Below are 19,219 nucleotides of genomic sequence, written 5' to 3'. Positions count from 1 at the left end.
GTTGTATCTAGAGATGTAATCTTTCTTGAATCATCCAAAGCTGACAATGTTGTTGAGCGACAACTTGATCGCTTGGATAGATTCGCAAATGCAAAATCATTTCAAGAATTTGATAATCAAATTCCACATCTTGAAGGGGGAATTCCTATACTGGATCAACCTGTGGAATCTTCTTCTGAAGCACTCTCTCCCCCACATGAAACTCCAACCACTGATGATACTTTGAGTGATGTGATTGACAGAATTGGGAGACTCAATCTTGATTCAGTCCCAACTCAATCAACCGAGCAGCCTGGACCATCTTAGAAAGGTCCCCCAAAGTGGCTGACAAAGACACTAGAAAGTATTCATCCTGATGAGGTTGGAAAGACAGGAACAAGAAATTCAACTCGACAAAATGGAGGTGATGTATATGACTCTGATTCACCTGTTGATATGGATGTTTCTTATGATTGTGAATTGAATTTGTTTACAGATTTTGAACCAACTTCCTTCAAAGAAGTTGCTTCTCATGATGATTGGAAAGAAGCGATGCAAAAGGAGTATGATGCCTTGATAAATAATGGAACTTGGAAGCTGGTTGATCCTCCATTGGGAACCAAACCTATTAGCTGCAAGTGGGTCTACAAGAACAAGTATAAAGCTGATGGCTCACTTGACAAGCACAAAGCCAGACTTGTGGCAAAAGGTTTTGAACAGAAGGAAGGGGTTGATTATGAGGAGACTTTTGCCCCCACAACAAAATGGGCTACCATCCGGACACTCTTTGCCCTAGCAACTCAGAACGGTTGGAAAGTCCATGAAATGGATGTAAAAACTTATTTCTTGAATGGAGATCTAAAAGAGAATGTTTTTTATGTCCTAGGCTGAAGGATTTGTTGTGAAAGGACATGAACATAAAGTATGCAAACTTGTGAAATCCTTGTATGGCCTCAAACAAGCACCGCGACCCTGGTATGAAAAGTTAACTGAGCTTCTTCTGAAACTCAATTTCAAACATTATGATCTTGATGATGCAACTTTGTTTGTTAAGAAAGTTGGCAAAACAGTTGTATATCTTGTGGTATATGTAGATGATCTTGTGATGACAGGGAACAATGAGAGCTACATTGCATCCATAAAGAAGGAATTGAGGAAAGGTTGTGAAATGACTGATTTGGGTTATGTTCATTACTATCTTGGTATTGAAGTAACTCAACATCCGAAGTCCATATTCCTTTCTCAAAAGTACATTGGAGATCTGTTGAACAAGTTTGGCATGGATGAATGCAATCCTTTAACTACTCCAATGGAACAAAACTTAAAGTTGACATTCATTGAAGGAAAAGAATTTTAGGATGCAACAAAGTATAGGCAGCTTGTAGGAAGTCTCAACTACCTGACTACTACGAGTCCAGACATTTCGTTTGCTGTTGGAATCCTCTCCATGTTTATGCAAAAGCCTTGTGAGGGACATTTGTCTGCTGCAAAAAGAGTTCCAAAGTACTTGAGGGGAACTCAAGACTTTGGACTCAAGTATACACAGGTGGGCGACTTCAGCTTGATTGGATACTCTAATTCAAACTTCGATGGAGACAAAGAAACTGGGGTATCTACTTCTGGTTATGCTATGAGTCTTGGATCAGGAGCTGTCTCCTGGAGATCACACAAACAATCAATTCCAACAAATTCCACAATAGAGGCAGAATATGTGGCAGCAGCTGAGACAACAAAAGAAATTGTGTGGCTCAAGATAATTCTGGAAGATTTGCAAGTAAAACAAGTACATTCGACTCCACTCATGATTGACAACACCTCTGCAATAAAGTTGGCCAAGAACCCAAAGTTCCATGATCGAACGAAGCACATCAATACAAAATATCATCTGATTCAACATCATGTTGAGGCCAAAACAATCCATCTTCGCCATTGTGCCTCTAATGAGCAGATTGCAGACATCTTCACCAAAGCGCTTGCAAGAGAAAAGCTTGAAAGATTTAGAATGATGCTTGGACTCAACAACATCCCTTTAAATTAAGCGGGGGAATGTTAACACCTAATCATAGGGATTGGCTGAACAACTATAGATAGTGTAAATAATAAATAAGAGAAAATGAAGAGTCATCATGAGATGAAAGTCAAGAGTCACTCCCTCATGTATATAACTATGAACAACCCAAATGAATAAAACACATTGTCATTTGAGGAGTTACCTTCTGGCCTGACAATTCTTTACTCAATAGGTAATGAAGGTGAAACTCATGATGTTATGACATGACTCAAAATCTTAATGCACTCAATAATGCAATGGCAACTTTTAAATTCGATGAAATCCTATTTAGAGGAAAGAAAGAGTTTCTTTGATTTTTCCGAAATGAAGTGAAAAACTCACAACTTTTCCAACTTTCTGTAGGTTTTAACCTTGTACAGAAATTACCTGCATATGAATTCTTAAACAAAGAAAATAAAAAATGCGAGAGCATAACCCATAAAACACATATGCACAGAGATTTTTCCCTGGATCGCAAAACGGGGACTACCAGCTTGATTTTTCATTATGTTCCTTTCAATGTTACAATACATATTTATACATGCAGAAGCATCCAATACCATGGACCGAAAACCATCGCGTCCAAAAAACATGTGCGAAAATCATGCACAAAACCATAGGTGGGTCCGCCCAACCTAACATATGGTCCAAAACCAAAATTTTCCGGGGCGCTGTCCGGGACCCATAAAGTGGGGTTACGGGTGCCCTTCAAACCCCCTATTAACTACGTGGAAAGAATATAACACAACCCAACACTTTCCTAAAACAACCAATTTCATCTTAATGCAATGAAAACGCATAAAACAAACGAAGTTCCAGATTTCCTTAAATATCAAATAAACCCAAAAATACTCTTTATCTTTTATCACTCAAAACTTTCAAGTACACAGATATCAATCAAGAGAGTTGGAGGAAAAATACATTTTCCCTATGAATGCTTTGATTTAATGATAACAGCAGTGTGATTGTGAGAAATTCCTAAAATTGAAGGCAACAGTTTCCTTATCAAACAAAAATGACCACAATGTTTTCACAAAAACACTAGATCTCAAGAAACCCTAATTTGCAATTCAAAATGAGTATGATCACAAATAGGCAAAAAATTAAGGTTAACTGGTGTATTTGATAGAACAAAATAAGAATATCACAAGTAGAAGGACAACATATCTTGTTTTGATCAATCGACAAACCAACCAGGATCATCAAAGAGACCTAATTCTCATAAAATATTAACAAAGCACTCAAATGAGTTCAGAAGATACATAAAATAGTCCAAACAAAGATAATGACAGTTCCAGAAAATCGAACTTAGGTCTGGGTTGAAGCAAAAGCCAATTTTCAAAAATTCGTAATGCCTTCGCAGATCAACAATACAAATTAGAGCGCATGCGTCCGGTTTCTAAGGAAAAACTGGCGCAGAACTGTGTTCTGTTGGCGAACGAAAACAACGCAGGTGTCATAAACCCAAGAAAAGATAAAAATTCAAGAAATCAGCCACACAGATCTGAAAGGTCATTAATTCATAAAGACTCAAGTCAAGATAAATCAGAAGGATCAGAAAGCAAAACTAAGGAAAAGGAAGAGAACAGAGACGTTCCCCAGCAGAGTCGCCAATTTGTTACACCAGACAAAACCCTCTTGCAGACAAGAGCAATCTCCTTAGGTCCTTCATGGAAAGTAGAAACAAACAAGACAATTGAATTGACTCTTTCCCTAAGTTGGACTTGTTTGAATTATAAGAATTAAGGCTAATGGATGAGATTTTTACCTATTTCACGAAATGCTTGATGGAGATCCCTTGTTGTGATTTGATGCAGCTCCTCAATGCTTGACAAGACCTGCAATCATAGACCATAAAAGGATCAAAAGCATATGCGATATAATAATCCAAACAAAACTTAGCCTAATGATCAAGGAAATTAGGAATTGAATTTGCCTTAATAAACATTATAAACAATTATAAACCATTCATCATTCCAATAAGACAAATCAATGGGAGAAAGTGTTCATTTGTATTAATCAAAGATAAAGAGGAGCCTTACAACCTTCGCCTTGATGCCGTGAGGTTCCTCCCAAATGCCTTCAATCTCCTCCTTAGATGACAAGCTTTCCAATCTCAAACTAACAACATAAGTTTATCTTCTCTGAGTTCTGACCTCCTCAATCCCTCTACCCTCTAGTCATTTTATAGGCCAAGAGGAAGAAGTTTCAGATCCAAAAGAGGAGGATGAGACCCCTTAATTGAGGGATTAGGTTTCCATGAGGAAAGGGATTAAGATGCATCATCTGAGGGTTATAGTTCGAATAGTCATCACCTGGAAGCTTTCAGTTGGGAAATATTCGACCAACTATGTTTCTAGAATGTACTTTTTATTTTTACTTTCTTGAATTCACTTGCGCGGGTTTATAGTGGCAGACAGAGCGCAGCTCTGCACTGTTCTCAGAGTTAATTCCAGCGAATGCGCGGGAAAAGTGAGGAAAATTAGCACATATGAAACTTAACAAGACATGACAGCTATTTCCCCCAAATTTCTCATCTACTTCAAGATATTTTTGGTTGTTTGACTTCTAAGGGAGTTCATTGAAACATGTTCAACTTCACGGATGGTAAAAAGACCCATAAACTGATCAAGTGTCATGGCGACAAATTGACATGTAACAGTGACACTCTTTCTATTATCCATGCAAGATTCTTTGTGGTATGTGAGCTTCTCTGTTGCACTCTTTCTATGATCCATGCGAGCTTCTTTGTGGCATCACTCTATGGTATGCGAGCCTCTTTGTGGCAATCTTTCTGTGATCCATGTGAGCTTCTCTATGGCATTAGTCTGTGGTATGTGAGCTTCTTTGTGGCACTCTTTGTGTGATCCATGCAAGCTTCTATATGGCATTACTTTGTGGTATGCAAATTTCTCTGTGGCACTCTTTCTGTGATCCATCTGAGCTTCTCTGTGGCATTACTTTGTGGTATGCGAGCCTCTCTGTGGCACTATTCTCTATGGTATGTGAGCTTCACTGTGGTATTTCTAACTCACCTTCTAAAGAAATCATTGTGCAATTGCCTTAGGCAGGTTGGACTCCCTATTTATTTTGCAACACAGCGACACTGTATATTTGAACATTTGATAAATTGATTCTTTCTTATCTACAAGGTTACAAATCCATATCCTTTTCTAGTTCTGGATAACATAGTTTATCACATATGTACTTCTGAATTCTGATTAGAAGAAAAAGAAAATTAACAAATTTAGGCAACAATCGCAGACTAAGAAGCAATGCCCCTTACATTAATCTTGATTAAAATAATCGTAATTTTGTATAAGCTATAATGGTAATTGGAAGGAAGGCACTTAGCGTTACTACACATGCCTCTTGAAAGTGCCCAATGATCCCTAATCTCATCAAATACCTCAGCATTTTAGCATTCTAGTTGCTTCCTAACAATGGGCTCTTAAAGCTTAGGGAAGTACCATATTCCACTCATATTCCCATGTTGAGGTGGAAGATCAACTTAAACCTAACAATAAGAATACATCGCTAGTGAATATTACTAGTAATAAAACTCCGATCTTAGAAAAAATTTCCTTGACAAATCACTTGTTTAGCTATGAATGAAAAATATTTGTTTCAGAATGCAAATTATCCTTTTTTGAGTTGAATGTGAGCAAAATATAATTGGTGCAGATTTATAGTTAGAGGTGTGACAAAATGAAGCTGTCTTTATATGTTTTTGGGCTTTTTGATTTTCTCTTTGTTCTTATTAAAGGTTCATGGATCAAAATCATTTCTTCTGCTTGAATTTTGGTATGAAGCCATTCTGAACTCTGTGTCATAGGTTAGGTCCAGTGGATATAATTCAGTTAGCCATTTAGGTGTAATGCTCATCCATCTTACACAATGTTTTGTTATCCCTGTTGTTTTAGTCTGATTATTGTTTAAACTTTATAGCTTATAGATATTGTTTAAGTGTATGCATTTCCAATTGTTCTTTAGCTTACATTCCTCGAAAACGCTTCTCTTTCAACCAATATTGATATGAGCAATGTTAAGAATAATATAGGCAATGGTAATTTCTTCTATCAGTGTAAGAGACTGTTATTGCATTTGCTTTAATCCTTTATTGAAATGATCTAACATACAGTTGTGTATTTAAATTAAATACAGGTATTCAGCTTCCATTAAGAAGTATATGAATCGTACTCAAGATAGAATTGTTAGACCTGCAATGGCATCAAATGGGAAAGTTGATACACGTTTTCAGGTAAGATGCATAAAAAGCTTCTAAACGTCTAGTTTATGTAGGATTTATATGGCTGTTTTGTTGTTCTCATTTTATTTTTAGTAAGGGGATAATTGTTCTTGTATTACATCGAAAATAACATGCATTTTACAATAAAAGAGGTAGCATGGGAGCTTTCATCAAGCTGTAAGTTTGGTAAATGAAATTTCTTAAAGAGGAAATGCGTAAACGATTTTGATAATAATATAAACAAGCTATATAAATATAACATAACCAAAACTATGCCCATCAGGAAAAGACAAGGAACAAACCTCTGTTTTTGTTATAATTTTACCACAGTTGGCTGAGTATAAAGCTCCTTCTTGTGGGTGTTTCCACAACTGCACCCTGTCTTGTCCTTAACTTGATGTTGATCTAGAATTGTTGGGAGTTGGAATGAAGTGATTAGGGATTCTGCTAATCATTAATGCAGTGTTACAGGAGTCTCCGATCACTCGCGAGTACTCACGATTCCGACTCTGATCTTCAACCAAACGAGCCGATTTGAATCTCGACGAGTCAAACTCATGTTGACCATGTTTGACTCATGGTTAACATGAGTTTGACTCGCGATTTCGGCGATTTGTAGAGGACTCAATGAGCCACTCAGATTCATAGGTTAAAAGTCCACAGGGTTTTATTTTGTGGTTTCAATTTCACTTCTTCTTGCCACCTGTCGCACTTGGAGGTCACTTTCATTTCTTCTTGTTGCCTGCCTATCCAGATACGTCGTGGATCAAACGACGCCCATCACGTTCTTTCTTCACTAAGTGCAATTTGGCTTCAATAAACATGAACCCTTTCTCTAATTCATCAAGATCGCAATGGGTTTTGCTGGTCGACTTCATGTATACAATATTAGGCAGACGACTTCATGTATTAGGCAAAAACTTTAGCATTGGTTGGATCGCTTGTCTTACTAGACTACGCTGCTTTCCAGGTTTTCTATGCCTTAGGTCCAGCCCAAAGAGTCACCTAAGTGAATTATGGGTCTACTTATCAAACACGACTTACTTGCCTCGATGCTCATGCAAGTAACTATTGACTTGGTTCAATGGTTGGTATATGTACATATTTGTGGCTACTCCCCAATGGTCGAGCAACGTTCTTTTCCTTTAAAAATGTCATTTTGAATAAAAGAAACTAGTTGGAGTATGTTAAAGCTCTATATCGTTTTGAATAAAAGCAAATCGTTGCAGAATGTTGGAACTTTACAAGGACCTATAATAATGAAACAATTCCTTAAATTCATTTGCTGTCGTCGAGTGTATAAGTGATCTACCAATGGGTATAATGCACTACCAATGCAAACTTAACCCAATTTAGAAGTCATGCTACTGTAACCCCAAGTAAGATTTTAGTAGGTCAGTGGTGTTGGTTGACAAAAACTTGGAAGTTGCTTGTGCCGTTTGAATCTTTGTACCTGTTTTTAAATGTTTTCCAATAATAAATATATTTTATACTTGAAGTATACACATTGCCCTCATGATTTTTTGGACATCTGTTGATATCATGCATTGTTTGGACATGGCTTTATTGAATATCAATGAAATATGTTTTTTTAATTCAGTATATGTGTATATATTTATTTATTGTATCCACCGATTTTTTCCCGATCCGATTAAAACTCTTCGCTCTTTTGCCTCGCTGATTTATTGCCGATTCCGATTCTGGTAACATTGCATTAATGGGACAAGGGACATCACCCAAAGCCCCATGAGGACTTTAACTGATATAGCTCCATGTTGACATGGTAAATCATAATAGTTATAACGAGCAATTATGTTGTATAAATAAATAATTGATCTCTAACATAGTATTTTAGAAGCAAGTATAAGCAGATGTAAGTAAGTTATGTAACAAACTTTGTGATAAGTTTACACAGCAGAAACAGAAGATTAGAGAGTAAATGCTCTCTTTTCAATGTCTTTGAAATACAGAATCACAGATATTTGCAATAATTTTTTTTCCATAATTGGGCATTGAAGAAGAGATAGATCTGTAGCTTTTAGTAGATCTAGCCTAAAATAGGTTATCCTATCACAGTTGCCGTTTATCTTTTCCAGCAATTTTGGATTAAAATAGATTACAATAATCTTATATGAAGAGTGCTCAAACTAGTGTTATTCTTGAAGATGGACTCATGCAGTCTTACACTAAGCAATATTCCATCCTAGTTGTTAAAAACTATGGCTTCAACTCTTATGGAATAGGAAAATTGCGAGGTTGATGATGAAAAGGTTGAAGAAACTCTTTTTACTTGGGAAAAGCACAATTTGATTTCCTGATACATAACTTAGTCATCTGAGCTAACTGTTATTTATCTCTGCAAGCTGTTCATTGATTTACACTTGGTTTTAGTTTTGGTTCTTTGAGATTTTATTTTCTTTTTTAATGTTATAGAAAAACCATTTTGACTTTGATAATTCTGCCATTATAATCTAGGTTATTTTGAATTTTCTCTTCCTATGCATCTAATTGTCATGGGATACTAAAATATATTTTTATGCAATTCGTGACATGAAATGAACTAGCTGCAATGAAGACGAGGAAAGCCACATAATACATTTTGACATTTGCTGGATCCGTTGCCTCACATTCCTTAGATTTATGGCAATATTGGATGGGCCACTGAACTTCTGCATGTTACTAGCTGCTTTTGCACAATTTGTAATTTCTAATAATAATTGTGATGAATTATCTCTTTCATGTAGATCCTAGACAATGATGGGATAGCAGCTCCTGGTGAAATAATAAGATACCGTGATATTTATATAAATAAGCAGACCCCTATAAATGTTAGGGCTGAGGTGCCAAATCCAATGGCATTACCAGACAGGTGTGTACAAACTCATAATTGCTTACTGATGGAACAAATATGGGATAATTTCTATTTCTTTGTAAATTTGCTGATTTTTTATTGCTATTTTGATGCAGTGCATACAAGTTCACTCCTCAAAGTCACAAGACACAAGAGTCTGCTGTTGTAGATAAAGTGCTGCTGACAAGCAATGATGAAAATCTTCTTAACATAAAGTTCTTGTTCCGGCATACGCGTAGGCCTGAGGTGTATAAATATTTTATTTTTAGATGAAATATTTTATTGTAGTCATTTTAGGTACAGTGATGGCATGCATTTTAAGCATCTTGTTTCTTTGTTGTCCTAATTTGTATATCTGATATTTCCTTGCTTGATTTTGTAATGAAGCTTGGCGACAAATTTAGCAGCAGACATGGGCAGAAAGGTGTCTGTGGGACTATTGTTCAGCAGGAAGATTTTCCATTTTCTGAACGTGGTATTTGCCCAGATTTGATTATGAATCCTCACGGCTTTCCAAGGTGTTTATTTATGACTTCAAACCCATGAAACTGGTGCATACAATCCTTTACTGTGAAATGTGGCAACTATAGATTTGACTAACCAAGAAGGCAGCTTACGGGCATGAAGATCTTGTCAATCACTCGGATATCTTATCTTAAGCGTTTTTCTTTATAAATACTTCAGTTTAAATGATGACTATTAGTTGGAAGTTACTATTTGTTGCAAAGTCTCTCTATCATGTCTTTGTCATTGGTGGAGCTCTTCTGGTTTTTGATTATATATGTATCATCACATTCCTCATTTATTTTTCTTGCTAACCTTCCATGTGCAACAGAGCATTTTGAATTTATTGTGGTGAAAAAATGCTTTATTTTGTGAATTTTTTCTCCTGTATAAATTGTTATTATTAAATTTTGGTATGGAGTTGTTTGGTCATAGAAACCAGAAACTAGCTATATCAGGACACCATGTTTGGCAACTGCAATTAACTTAGGATTGCCTATTGTTGTTATAACAGTTATTTTGATCTCAAGCAACATGACTGTTTGGTTTATTGTTATCAGCAATTTATCACCAAGGGTACAAAATTTAAATTATCAGCAATATCGGGGAAAATATCGGAAATTATCGAGAAACTTTAAAAAATACAAAAAAAAACATTTCTTCTCAAATTTTCAACTTCTAAAACAACACCAACATCAAACGAACACATTGTTACATAAATATGAAAATGAAATTGATACATAAGATGTCAAGTGATACATTAGACATCGATATTGAGATATGATTTTTGTCCTAAGTCATGTGATCTAGTAGAATGATACAAAATCATATCAAAACAAAAATAAATGTATCTCATGAGATAAATCATTGCAAAGAAAACAATTGATTTCCCTTGTTTTCTTGATGGAAAATGGTCAATAGCATTCTCAACAGCTTTCTCAGAACTGGAACGAAGGATTGGTCAAAAATATTCAAATTTTGAAAAGAACATATAATCCATGTGCATCCATATGAATCCAAATTGTTATACACAAATATGCAAAATTTTTCATGTATATAGGAAGGGTGCATATAACCAAAATATCACTGAGTGCAATCCATCTCTAAATCAAAATAGATCAATAGAGGGGCTTTAAATGGCCTCCGAAATCCAAAGAAAACCATGCTACAACAAAAGTCTACATAACATCAAAATCATTGCCTATATTAGAATCCTCTTCATCAAGATCACCCTCTTAGCATTAAAATAAGATGGAAAAGGCTTAACATCCTAATCAATGATTCTGCTTGAGTGATGTGTACATTTTTACTAAGGTCATGAAGGAGGAGCTCAACAGTCAGTGCCACCAACAATGAGGTACATAGAGGGCTTCCTGATCTTGATTGAATGTTAGTTCCATGCTCTTGTACATCACAAAATGTAGTAGAAACATTACAATCTTACCAATCGTGAAATACTAAAAACTGTTAAGTTTGTTGGATTTGTTGAAAAATGTAACTAGTGTCAGTCTTCATAATTGTATTTGAGTCATAATGTAATGTATTTCTCAAAAGAAAGAAAAATAAATTTTATTTTAAAAGAAATTGAGTTATTAAAGCATGGGTTTCATGCTTGGGTCAATAATTTATAGGTCAAAGCCTTCATTGTAGGCTTCTAGGGTTTATGTCAAGAGTCCTTGTCCTTGTCATCATGTAAAAAACCCTTCTTGGGCTTTATCTATCATGAAATAAATTTATTTTGATGTAATTTAGGTCTTTTAGGCTTCCTCCACCAAGTTGGCCTCAACTTGGACATGTTGGCTTCATTGGGAGACAAAAACCACTATATAAAGGATGCAACTCGATCTCATTTGGAGCACATCTCAAGCAAGTTTCATCTACATTAGTTGGAGGAATAAAAGAGAGCGAAATCCTCAAGGAGGAAAACATAGTGAAAGAGAAGGAAGTCTTTGTCAAGCAAAAGAAGTCGAATTTTCTCTCTCTACTAACACATGTGCAAAGTTTTTGGGTTGTTGGGAGGGCCAAAATTGCAAACCTGAAGTTGGGCCGAAATTTTGAAGCAGTAGGGCCAAAATTTTGTCTTTGATGCAGTATTGTTGTAGTTGATCTTTGAAGTTTGGAAGGATAGTTTGAGGGCTGACTTGGTGGTGTGAGGAAGGTCTTTTGGTCAGGTCTAAGGTCTTGGTTTGTCTCAACTTGATTTGAATCTATTAGTGGAAGAGTTTGGTTGGGTTTTCCCCTATGTTGCATGAAACATCTAGGAACCCAGCGTTTCGGGCCGTAATCATACCCGAAACTCCGAAACTCTACCAAAACTCGACCATCATGTAATCATCTATGACAATTAATATAGACTTGGTTTTCCTTCTAAAGTGTCATCTATTGGTCTTATTCCCTTTTTATTTGCAAGATAACGTGTTATTCACTTGTTTATAACGAGTAGGTTTAGGGGATATATAACGTTTCATTCGGTGTTTCGGCTGACGTTTCCATTTTTTTGGAGGTGATGTTTCTAAACCTACTCGTTTCAGAAACTCCAAAACGTTTTGGCATTTCGTGCAACTTAGGTTTTCCCCTATAGAGGGGTTTTAGCCCTAACTGAGTGCCTATATCTAGTGTCGTTGATCTTCATGTTTTGATTTGATGATTGCTTGATGAAAAGAGGATAAAAGAAGAACATAAAGAAAGTTAATAAGACTACAAGAAAATCGGAAGAAATTATCAACATAAGAGAATCTTTCTGCCTTTTTTATTTTCTAACAGGATTTTGAGTGGGGTCTAAAATTGTACTTTCTCCATATGAAATCCAACGAGGTCAGAACCACTCTCAAACATCCTAAGTCAATTAATGATAATGTTAAAAATTTAAGTTATTTTAAGAATTTAATATTACCATTAACTACTAGGGTATGTATCACATGAGATGAATCACGGGAAATGAAAACAATAGATTTCCCCTTGTTTGCTTTATGAAAATAGTCAAAGTATCCTCATAGCTCAATCCCCTAACTCAATTTTAAAAATTTGGGGTCAAAAGAAAAAACAAAATTAGTAATACATTGAAATTGACAAAGACAGAGCGATAATTTCGAAATTCTCGCAGTACTTACCTAAATTATTGCGATAATTTCAAAAAGGAAAATTACTGTGATAATTACTGCTTATATCATCGCCAAGGTTGGTTTTGGCGATATCACCGTGATAAGTGCAACACTGTTTCTGAGAGCTTGCTGTCCTTATTACATGGGAATCGAATCCTTGATTAAAGATATATCTGTATTTGTTATAGGCTGCAGTTTTCATGTCCTATGCATTGTTAATGTAGGAAGATTCCAGAGTGCACATTGAAATCTGACTTTTACATATATATTTGTTTCAATTTGAATATGTTTTTTATTTCATTTATGTTGCTTTGCAGTCGAATGACGATTGGGAAGATGATTGAATTACTTGGTGGGAAAGCCGGTGTTTTGTGTGGGAAATTTCATTATGGTAGTGCTTTTGGAGAACCAAGCGGTCATGCTGACAGAGTTGAAACTATCAGGTTTTTTTGGTCATCATCCTTATTTGTTTTTATGGTTATTGTAGCACAGTTTTTATATTATGCTTATTGATCCTGTTATATGTTTTTTGACAGTGCCACTCTTGTGAAGCATGGGTTCAGCTATAGTGGTAAAGATTTTATATATTCAGGTACGGTTCTGCTAATTTCTGTAATAAACATTTTCGGTTTATTAAACTTATCAAATGATCAAATCATTCATATAACTTGATATTCATGACATTAATTTTTAGCAATATCATGGCTTTGAATGGGCCAGGTATCACAGGATATCCGCTTCAAGCATATATATTTATGGGTCCTATCTATTATCAAAAGCTCAAGCACATGGTGAGATTTCTGTTCCACATTTTTGTGGAAAATATGCTGAGAATATTAATCAAAAGCAATGATCTATGGAAATAATGTTTTAAATTGTTGGAGAAAGCTGAATTTACAAGATACTGTTTTTCACAGATTACAAATCATTGTTTCATGCCAAACACTCAAATTTAATGCCTTGATATAAAGCAACTGCTGTTTTATTTCACTGTAGATTGAAAGCATGGATAATTTTCTTACATTGGTATGAAGCAGTCATCATCGAAGTTGCCTGACTAGGACTCAGTAAAAACTTAGCCAACTTTTGACTTGGGAGTACTTGGTGACTCGGGAAAACCCAGCTCCAAGACTTCGTAAACTCAGAACATAGATATGAATAAAAAAGGAGGTTCTGTGCAGAAAAAATAATGCTGAATTTTCCAATCCTTAAAATCTATAAAATAGCCCTTTACCTAGCAATTCATCTCATGAAATATAATAATATAAAAGTTAAAATCTCTGTTAAGCACAAATAATGACATAATAAAGTTCAAAATAGATAATGTGTTGACTCTAGACCATAGTTTTAAAATTCGGCTGATTCGAAACGGAAACGGCCGAGTTGATCCGTTTCATTGCCTATAAATGTGACTCGGTGGAGGAAACGGTTCAGTAGGCCGAGTCATCCATGACTCGGCCAACTCGGTCGTTTCCGTATTGACTCGGCCGAGTCATAACCAGCGGCCCGTAACCCCATCAAAACAGCGATTTGACATTTTTTTAATGAAATTTTGAAGTGTTTGCTGATTGGTTTGGACTTCAATGTGTTTGATGAATTAGTTAAATGTTATTTGGGGTCCATTTCCCCCTCCCAAACCCTATTAAATGCTCTCTATTATTGATATGCTATTCAAATTTCATGGTAATGTTAAATTCTTGAAGTAAAATTGACATTCTCCTTAATCTTCATTTTCATCCTTTTATTTAAATTTTTAACATTACCATGAAATGACTCAGGATGTTTGAGAGTGGTTTCGGCCTCATTGGATTTCATATGGAGAAAGTAGAATTATAGATTTCATTCAAAATCCAGCAGACTTATCAGTTTTTCAAGATTTCAGGATTGGAGGATTGCAATGTTTCCATTGAATTTTGTCATGTATTAGGATATGGTACTCGTATTTACTCAAGAGCACCAATCCCTCTATGTACCTTGATGTTAGTGACATTGGTTGTCGAACTCCTCTGGGATTCGCTCCCAAACCAGGAGCTTCTGAAAATGTCGCTCCCGCTCCCGTTTTCGCTCTCACTCCCCACTTTCGCTGCTGCTCCCAAGTAACACTGAGCCAGATGATGTTGGAAACTCTAGCAATAGCTAGTAGTACTGGTCACAGAATTTTGTTGTAGAGGCCATTTATAGCCTCCTTGGTTATGTGTTTTTGTTTTGATCTCTATATCATCATCGTGTATGTATTGGACAATACACTGGGTGCCATTTTGATATAATGGATATATTCATGAGCCTACTTTGATCATATGTTGTCTTCTATCTATATTCTAATGCTGTGTGTTTGGAAACATGAATGAAAATCTTTAAAATTATGTGTTTTTATAAAAAATAAATATTTAATGTATTTTTTACAACGACCGAGTCATTGAAATCAAGCCGGCTGAGTCGATACGGAGTCGGAGTCGGAGTTGGAGTTTTAAAACATTGCTCTAGACTCTAATCTATGACAAAAACTATGCAGTTGACTTGCATGGGAGCTATGATGTTGATGTGTCAGGGATCTGAAATCTCAAAGTGTGCTAGAGAGATCATTAGTGTGTGTTAGCTTTCAAGCCAGCGGCTAGACTCTTGGAGTATGCAAACCCAAGCTATTTTGCTTTTGGACCAGATTGGTAGTTTGTTCAGTGGACATAATTAGAAACTCAAATTTGATAATGTGTTAGATTCTATACTCTAATCTACAAGGATGCCTATCAGAGTCCCTCAAGGAACTAGGTTTCTCCCAGTACAACTGACTTGTGTGGGAACTGTTGCCTCAAAATCTAGCAGGCCTTGTAAGGAATGGCCTACAAGGAAAAAACTAGACTAAGGGACAACAATGAGGTGTGGCCCACTGTCACCACAACCACTACCTTCTGCTCTTTGTGGACTTTCACCATTGGGAGTCTTCCCTTTGATAGGTCACCCAAGATATATCAAATACATGGATCAAGGTGACAAGATAGGCTTATAGAGGACAATTTTTCTTAAGGACAAGGCTCAAGAAGCTAAAAAAGGTATCTCACATCCTCTATCAAGGCCTATTTAGGGCACAATTGATCTAGGGCTTGAAAGATAGCAAGCTAGATGGATTAGCCTAGAATCAAGAGGCCAACAAAAGGTTTTCCAATAATGAATATTAGCTATCAAATGGACCAAGAAACCTTCAACAAGTCCCTAAGTTGAAGCCTAGGTCGAACTAGGGTTTCCTAGGGCAAGAGAATTCATCCTTAGAATGGATGGATTGGCCACTAAAGGGAGTTGATTTTGAGGCAATTAAGGTTCCTTTCAATGTTGAATCCTTCCACAAGTCAAAATTCCAATTCTAGGTCAACTCGCACAGTAGCCTTAGCTAGTGGCTTGACCTTAAGAGGGCCAACAATCAGAAAAAGGAGACCAAAATTGAGATTTGGGGTTGAATTTGTGTGTAGTCACCAAAATGACAAGGCCATTGCTTAGTTCTTGGGATGATGGATGTTGAAATATGTAACTAAGTTTGGTCTTCATAAATATGAAATGTACTCTTAATTCTTATATATTGTAAAAAGAAAGAAAAATTATTGTTGTTATTTTTTTTGTAGCATGGGTTTCATGCTCAAGGTCATTTTATTTATAGGTCAAGCACCCATTGAGTACTTCTAGGGTTTTTCATAAAGTTAAAAAGTCAATAGTCATTTTCATGTGAAGAAGACCCCATTGGGCATCTTGTAACATGTTAAAAGAATTCTTTTTGTATTTAAAGTGTCAAAATACGCCTCCAAGACCAAGTCGGCTTGGCAGCTAAGAATTCGGCCTCATTCGGGCATGTCGTCCTCCTTGGAAGCCTATATATAGGAGAGAAATCAACCTCCTATGGACACTCATTCCTCATCATCCAAGTGAAGAAGAGGCATAAGAAAGGAAAGTGAAGAAGGATAGAAGGAAGAAGGATGAAGTTTTTGGGTTGATACACTCTCTCTCTCATGTGCAAAGATAACGCTAGGGTTTTGCAACTACAAGGTTGAAATTGTCAAGTTGCAGAAAGAATGTCGAAATTGGTGAAAGAAAGGACTTTTAACTCACCTAATAACCCTAGAAGGAGAAGCAACCCAAGCGAAGGAGGAAGGGAGCCTTGGAAGCCCTAATTTCTCTCACATGTGTGGAAGCAACAATTGTTGCAGGAGCCGAAAATTTCAGACCTATAGTGGAGGCCCAAATTCTGTAGCTGGGGGTCGAAATTGTTCAACTAGAAGAGATTTGACTGGGTTTGAATTGGATAGAAGAATCACATCATCAAGAAGGTCTGGCTTGATCTTGGAAGGGTATTGGTCTTGGTCTAGAGGTCTTAAAATTCGAGATTTGAAGAATATATAAGAAGAGAAGAGGTTTGTGGGTTTTCCTCTCAAGAGGAGAGGTTTTGGCCCTAGCTTACAACCTACATCCTTTGTTCTTGTGTACTATTGATCTTCATGTTTTTGGTAGTTGTTTGATGATAAAAACTACATAATAATAAGTGAAGAAGCTAATAATCAAGCAAAGTAAAAATACATCACGAGCAGTTATCAAGTATAAGAGAAATCACCCTAATTATAGCCCTATTGATTTCTCAACAATGTAATCTATGGAGGTGAAAATTAACTAAATCTTGGTGAGGAGTAAGGGAATTTTGAAGCCCTAGCTCAAAACCTTGACTATTACTTTTGTGAGGGATCAAAGTCACTTGGGAGAGTTATTCCAAAGATATACCAAGGGGATTGCCATTCACATTTCATACATGAGTAATGCATATAGTGCCATTATCCAAATCATATACAATTGATCTTCAATAATAAATGGCACAATAGGAAAACCCTAGATAACAAAGCATTCCCTACATTAGACACAAGAGAAAATATTTATCAAATAAAAGGCTTACTTACAAGATAAAATGCATGAACAATACTTTATTGATCCAAAGTAACATCTCCAATGCCAAGAAATAGCTCCAAAATACTAAACACTGTAGAGTCACATCTCCACAAAAATCCAAGAAGGCCAAAATCTCTAACAGGCCGAAATTATGTCACAAGCGATGATGATGAGATACAATGATCCTCTCCTCTCTTTATATAAGAAGTATGACTACTAATTAGCCTGATGACACCCCTAAAACAAGTTTGATGCCACAATGTACTTGGGTTACAAACCGACCCACTAATTTTTATGAAATATGCTCTAATTAGCAGTGTTCCACGGGGACTCGCCCCCCACCCCAGGGGTCTAGTTTCCTCGCTCCCCCGCGCTTCGGGGACTTGGGGACGAGTAGGGGACGTTTCCCCACGCTCCCAAAATGGAGGAAACTCGGGGGGACGTGCCAGGGAAACGTTTCCCTTCCTTGAGGGGACGTTTCCCCACGCTCCCAAAAAAATGGCCTTGCTTATAGTTTATGATTTAATAGACCTAAAGTGGTACAAAGCTACTTATGTTCTGTATGGGGATAACGTCTTGTGCTGTCTTTTGGTTTCAACAAGCGTTATTTTAGAGGGTCAGTATCATGGAAATTTTCTGGACCATATAGCACGTACATGAATTTTCCCTTTCAAAACTTCTCCTTTTTTTCTCAAGTGATGGCTGGATTACAGTGGGGAGATAACTGGAGTGACAGGCAAAGAATATGAGACATTTAGTTTGTGTTTTTAATTTGCATGACATTTGACATACAAACTATGGAAGCAGCACCTATGTCATGTGGGAAATAATTGGGTGGACTATAGACTAACATGCGTTTACTGCAAGCATGACAAAATACTATGGGAAACAAGAAATCTCAGGAACTGTCGTTATATATGAATTTATACAGTTACAAAATTTACACAGAGCACAGTGGCTTAGCTTGAATTCTCAGGTCTGAAAATTATTTTCATCCCTGAAATACACTGCTAGTTTGAAGTTTGAACTGCATGGCATTGCTCTAATAAGGTAGACAAATTATCCATGCCATCGTTGGTCACCCAAGTTGGTTCGCAGATGGTCATCCTGCAGTCAATGTCATTTGATAGTAAACTGTCAGAAACTCTTTCATGCGATCTTCTCATCTCTCCTGGAACTGAAACTCTTCTTTTAGCATATGGTGTACTGTCTATACTATATATAATATAACAAACTTTCTAGCTGTTGGATCCAATACAGCTGGACAACCCATTGTAGTTCCCCCTTCTACTGCCAATGCAGTGTTCCTGATCTGTTCATTTACCTTTTCACAGAATTCAGTGGCTACCTTATCAAGCTAAAGCTCTCCCTCTGTCTGGCCAAAATCTAAATTAGAATTTGACCAAGCTGAATTAGAATTTTAAATTTATTATTTTATATGATATTATAAATTTGGATAATGTCAAATGATATTCATATCAATGATCATGCTTTGCAGCTTTTCAATTCAAACCAAATTGTCATAGTGGACTCAATTAATAAATTATATTTTATATTTATAAATTTTT

The 19,219-nt window shown here is 36.3% G+C and overlaps 1 protein-coding gene across 1 annotated transcript in view; it reads left to right on the top strand.

Annotated features, from left to right (window-relative positions):
- The window catches only part of NRPC2 (nuclear RNA polymerase C2), a 292,525-nt gene that overhangs the window by 236,740 nt on the left and 36,566 nt on the right, over positions 1-19,219 (top strand). The window contains exons 29-35 of the mRNA XM_089392785.1: positions 6,194-6,290; positions 9,023-9,147; positions 9,246-9,375; positions 9,517-9,647; positions 13,052-13,177; positions 13,271-13,326; positions 13,455-13,525. Of these exons, the coding sequence (XP_089248911.1) occupies positions 6,194-6,290; positions 9,023-9,147; positions 9,246-9,375; positions 9,517-9,647; positions 13,052-13,177; positions 13,271-13,326; positions 13,455-13,525 (736 nt within the window). The remainder of the gene's footprint in view (positions 1-6,193; positions 6,291-9,022; positions 9,148-9,245; positions 9,376-9,516; positions 9,648-13,051; positions 13,178-13,270; positions 13,327-13,454; positions 13,526-19,219) is intronic.

This window comes from Pinus tabuliformis, chromosome 1_1, assembly GCF_031772625.1.
Source record: "Pinus tabuliformis cultivar Carrire ecotype Pingquan chromosome 1_1, CPIR1, whole genome shotgun sequence".
Taxonomy (NCBI): Eukaryota; Viridiplantae; Streptophyta; class Pinopsida; order Pinales; family Pinaceae; genus Pinus; species Pinus tabuliformis.
Note: the sequence above shows the minus strand (reverse complement) of the source record. Positions and strands in the feature narration are given on the sequence as shown.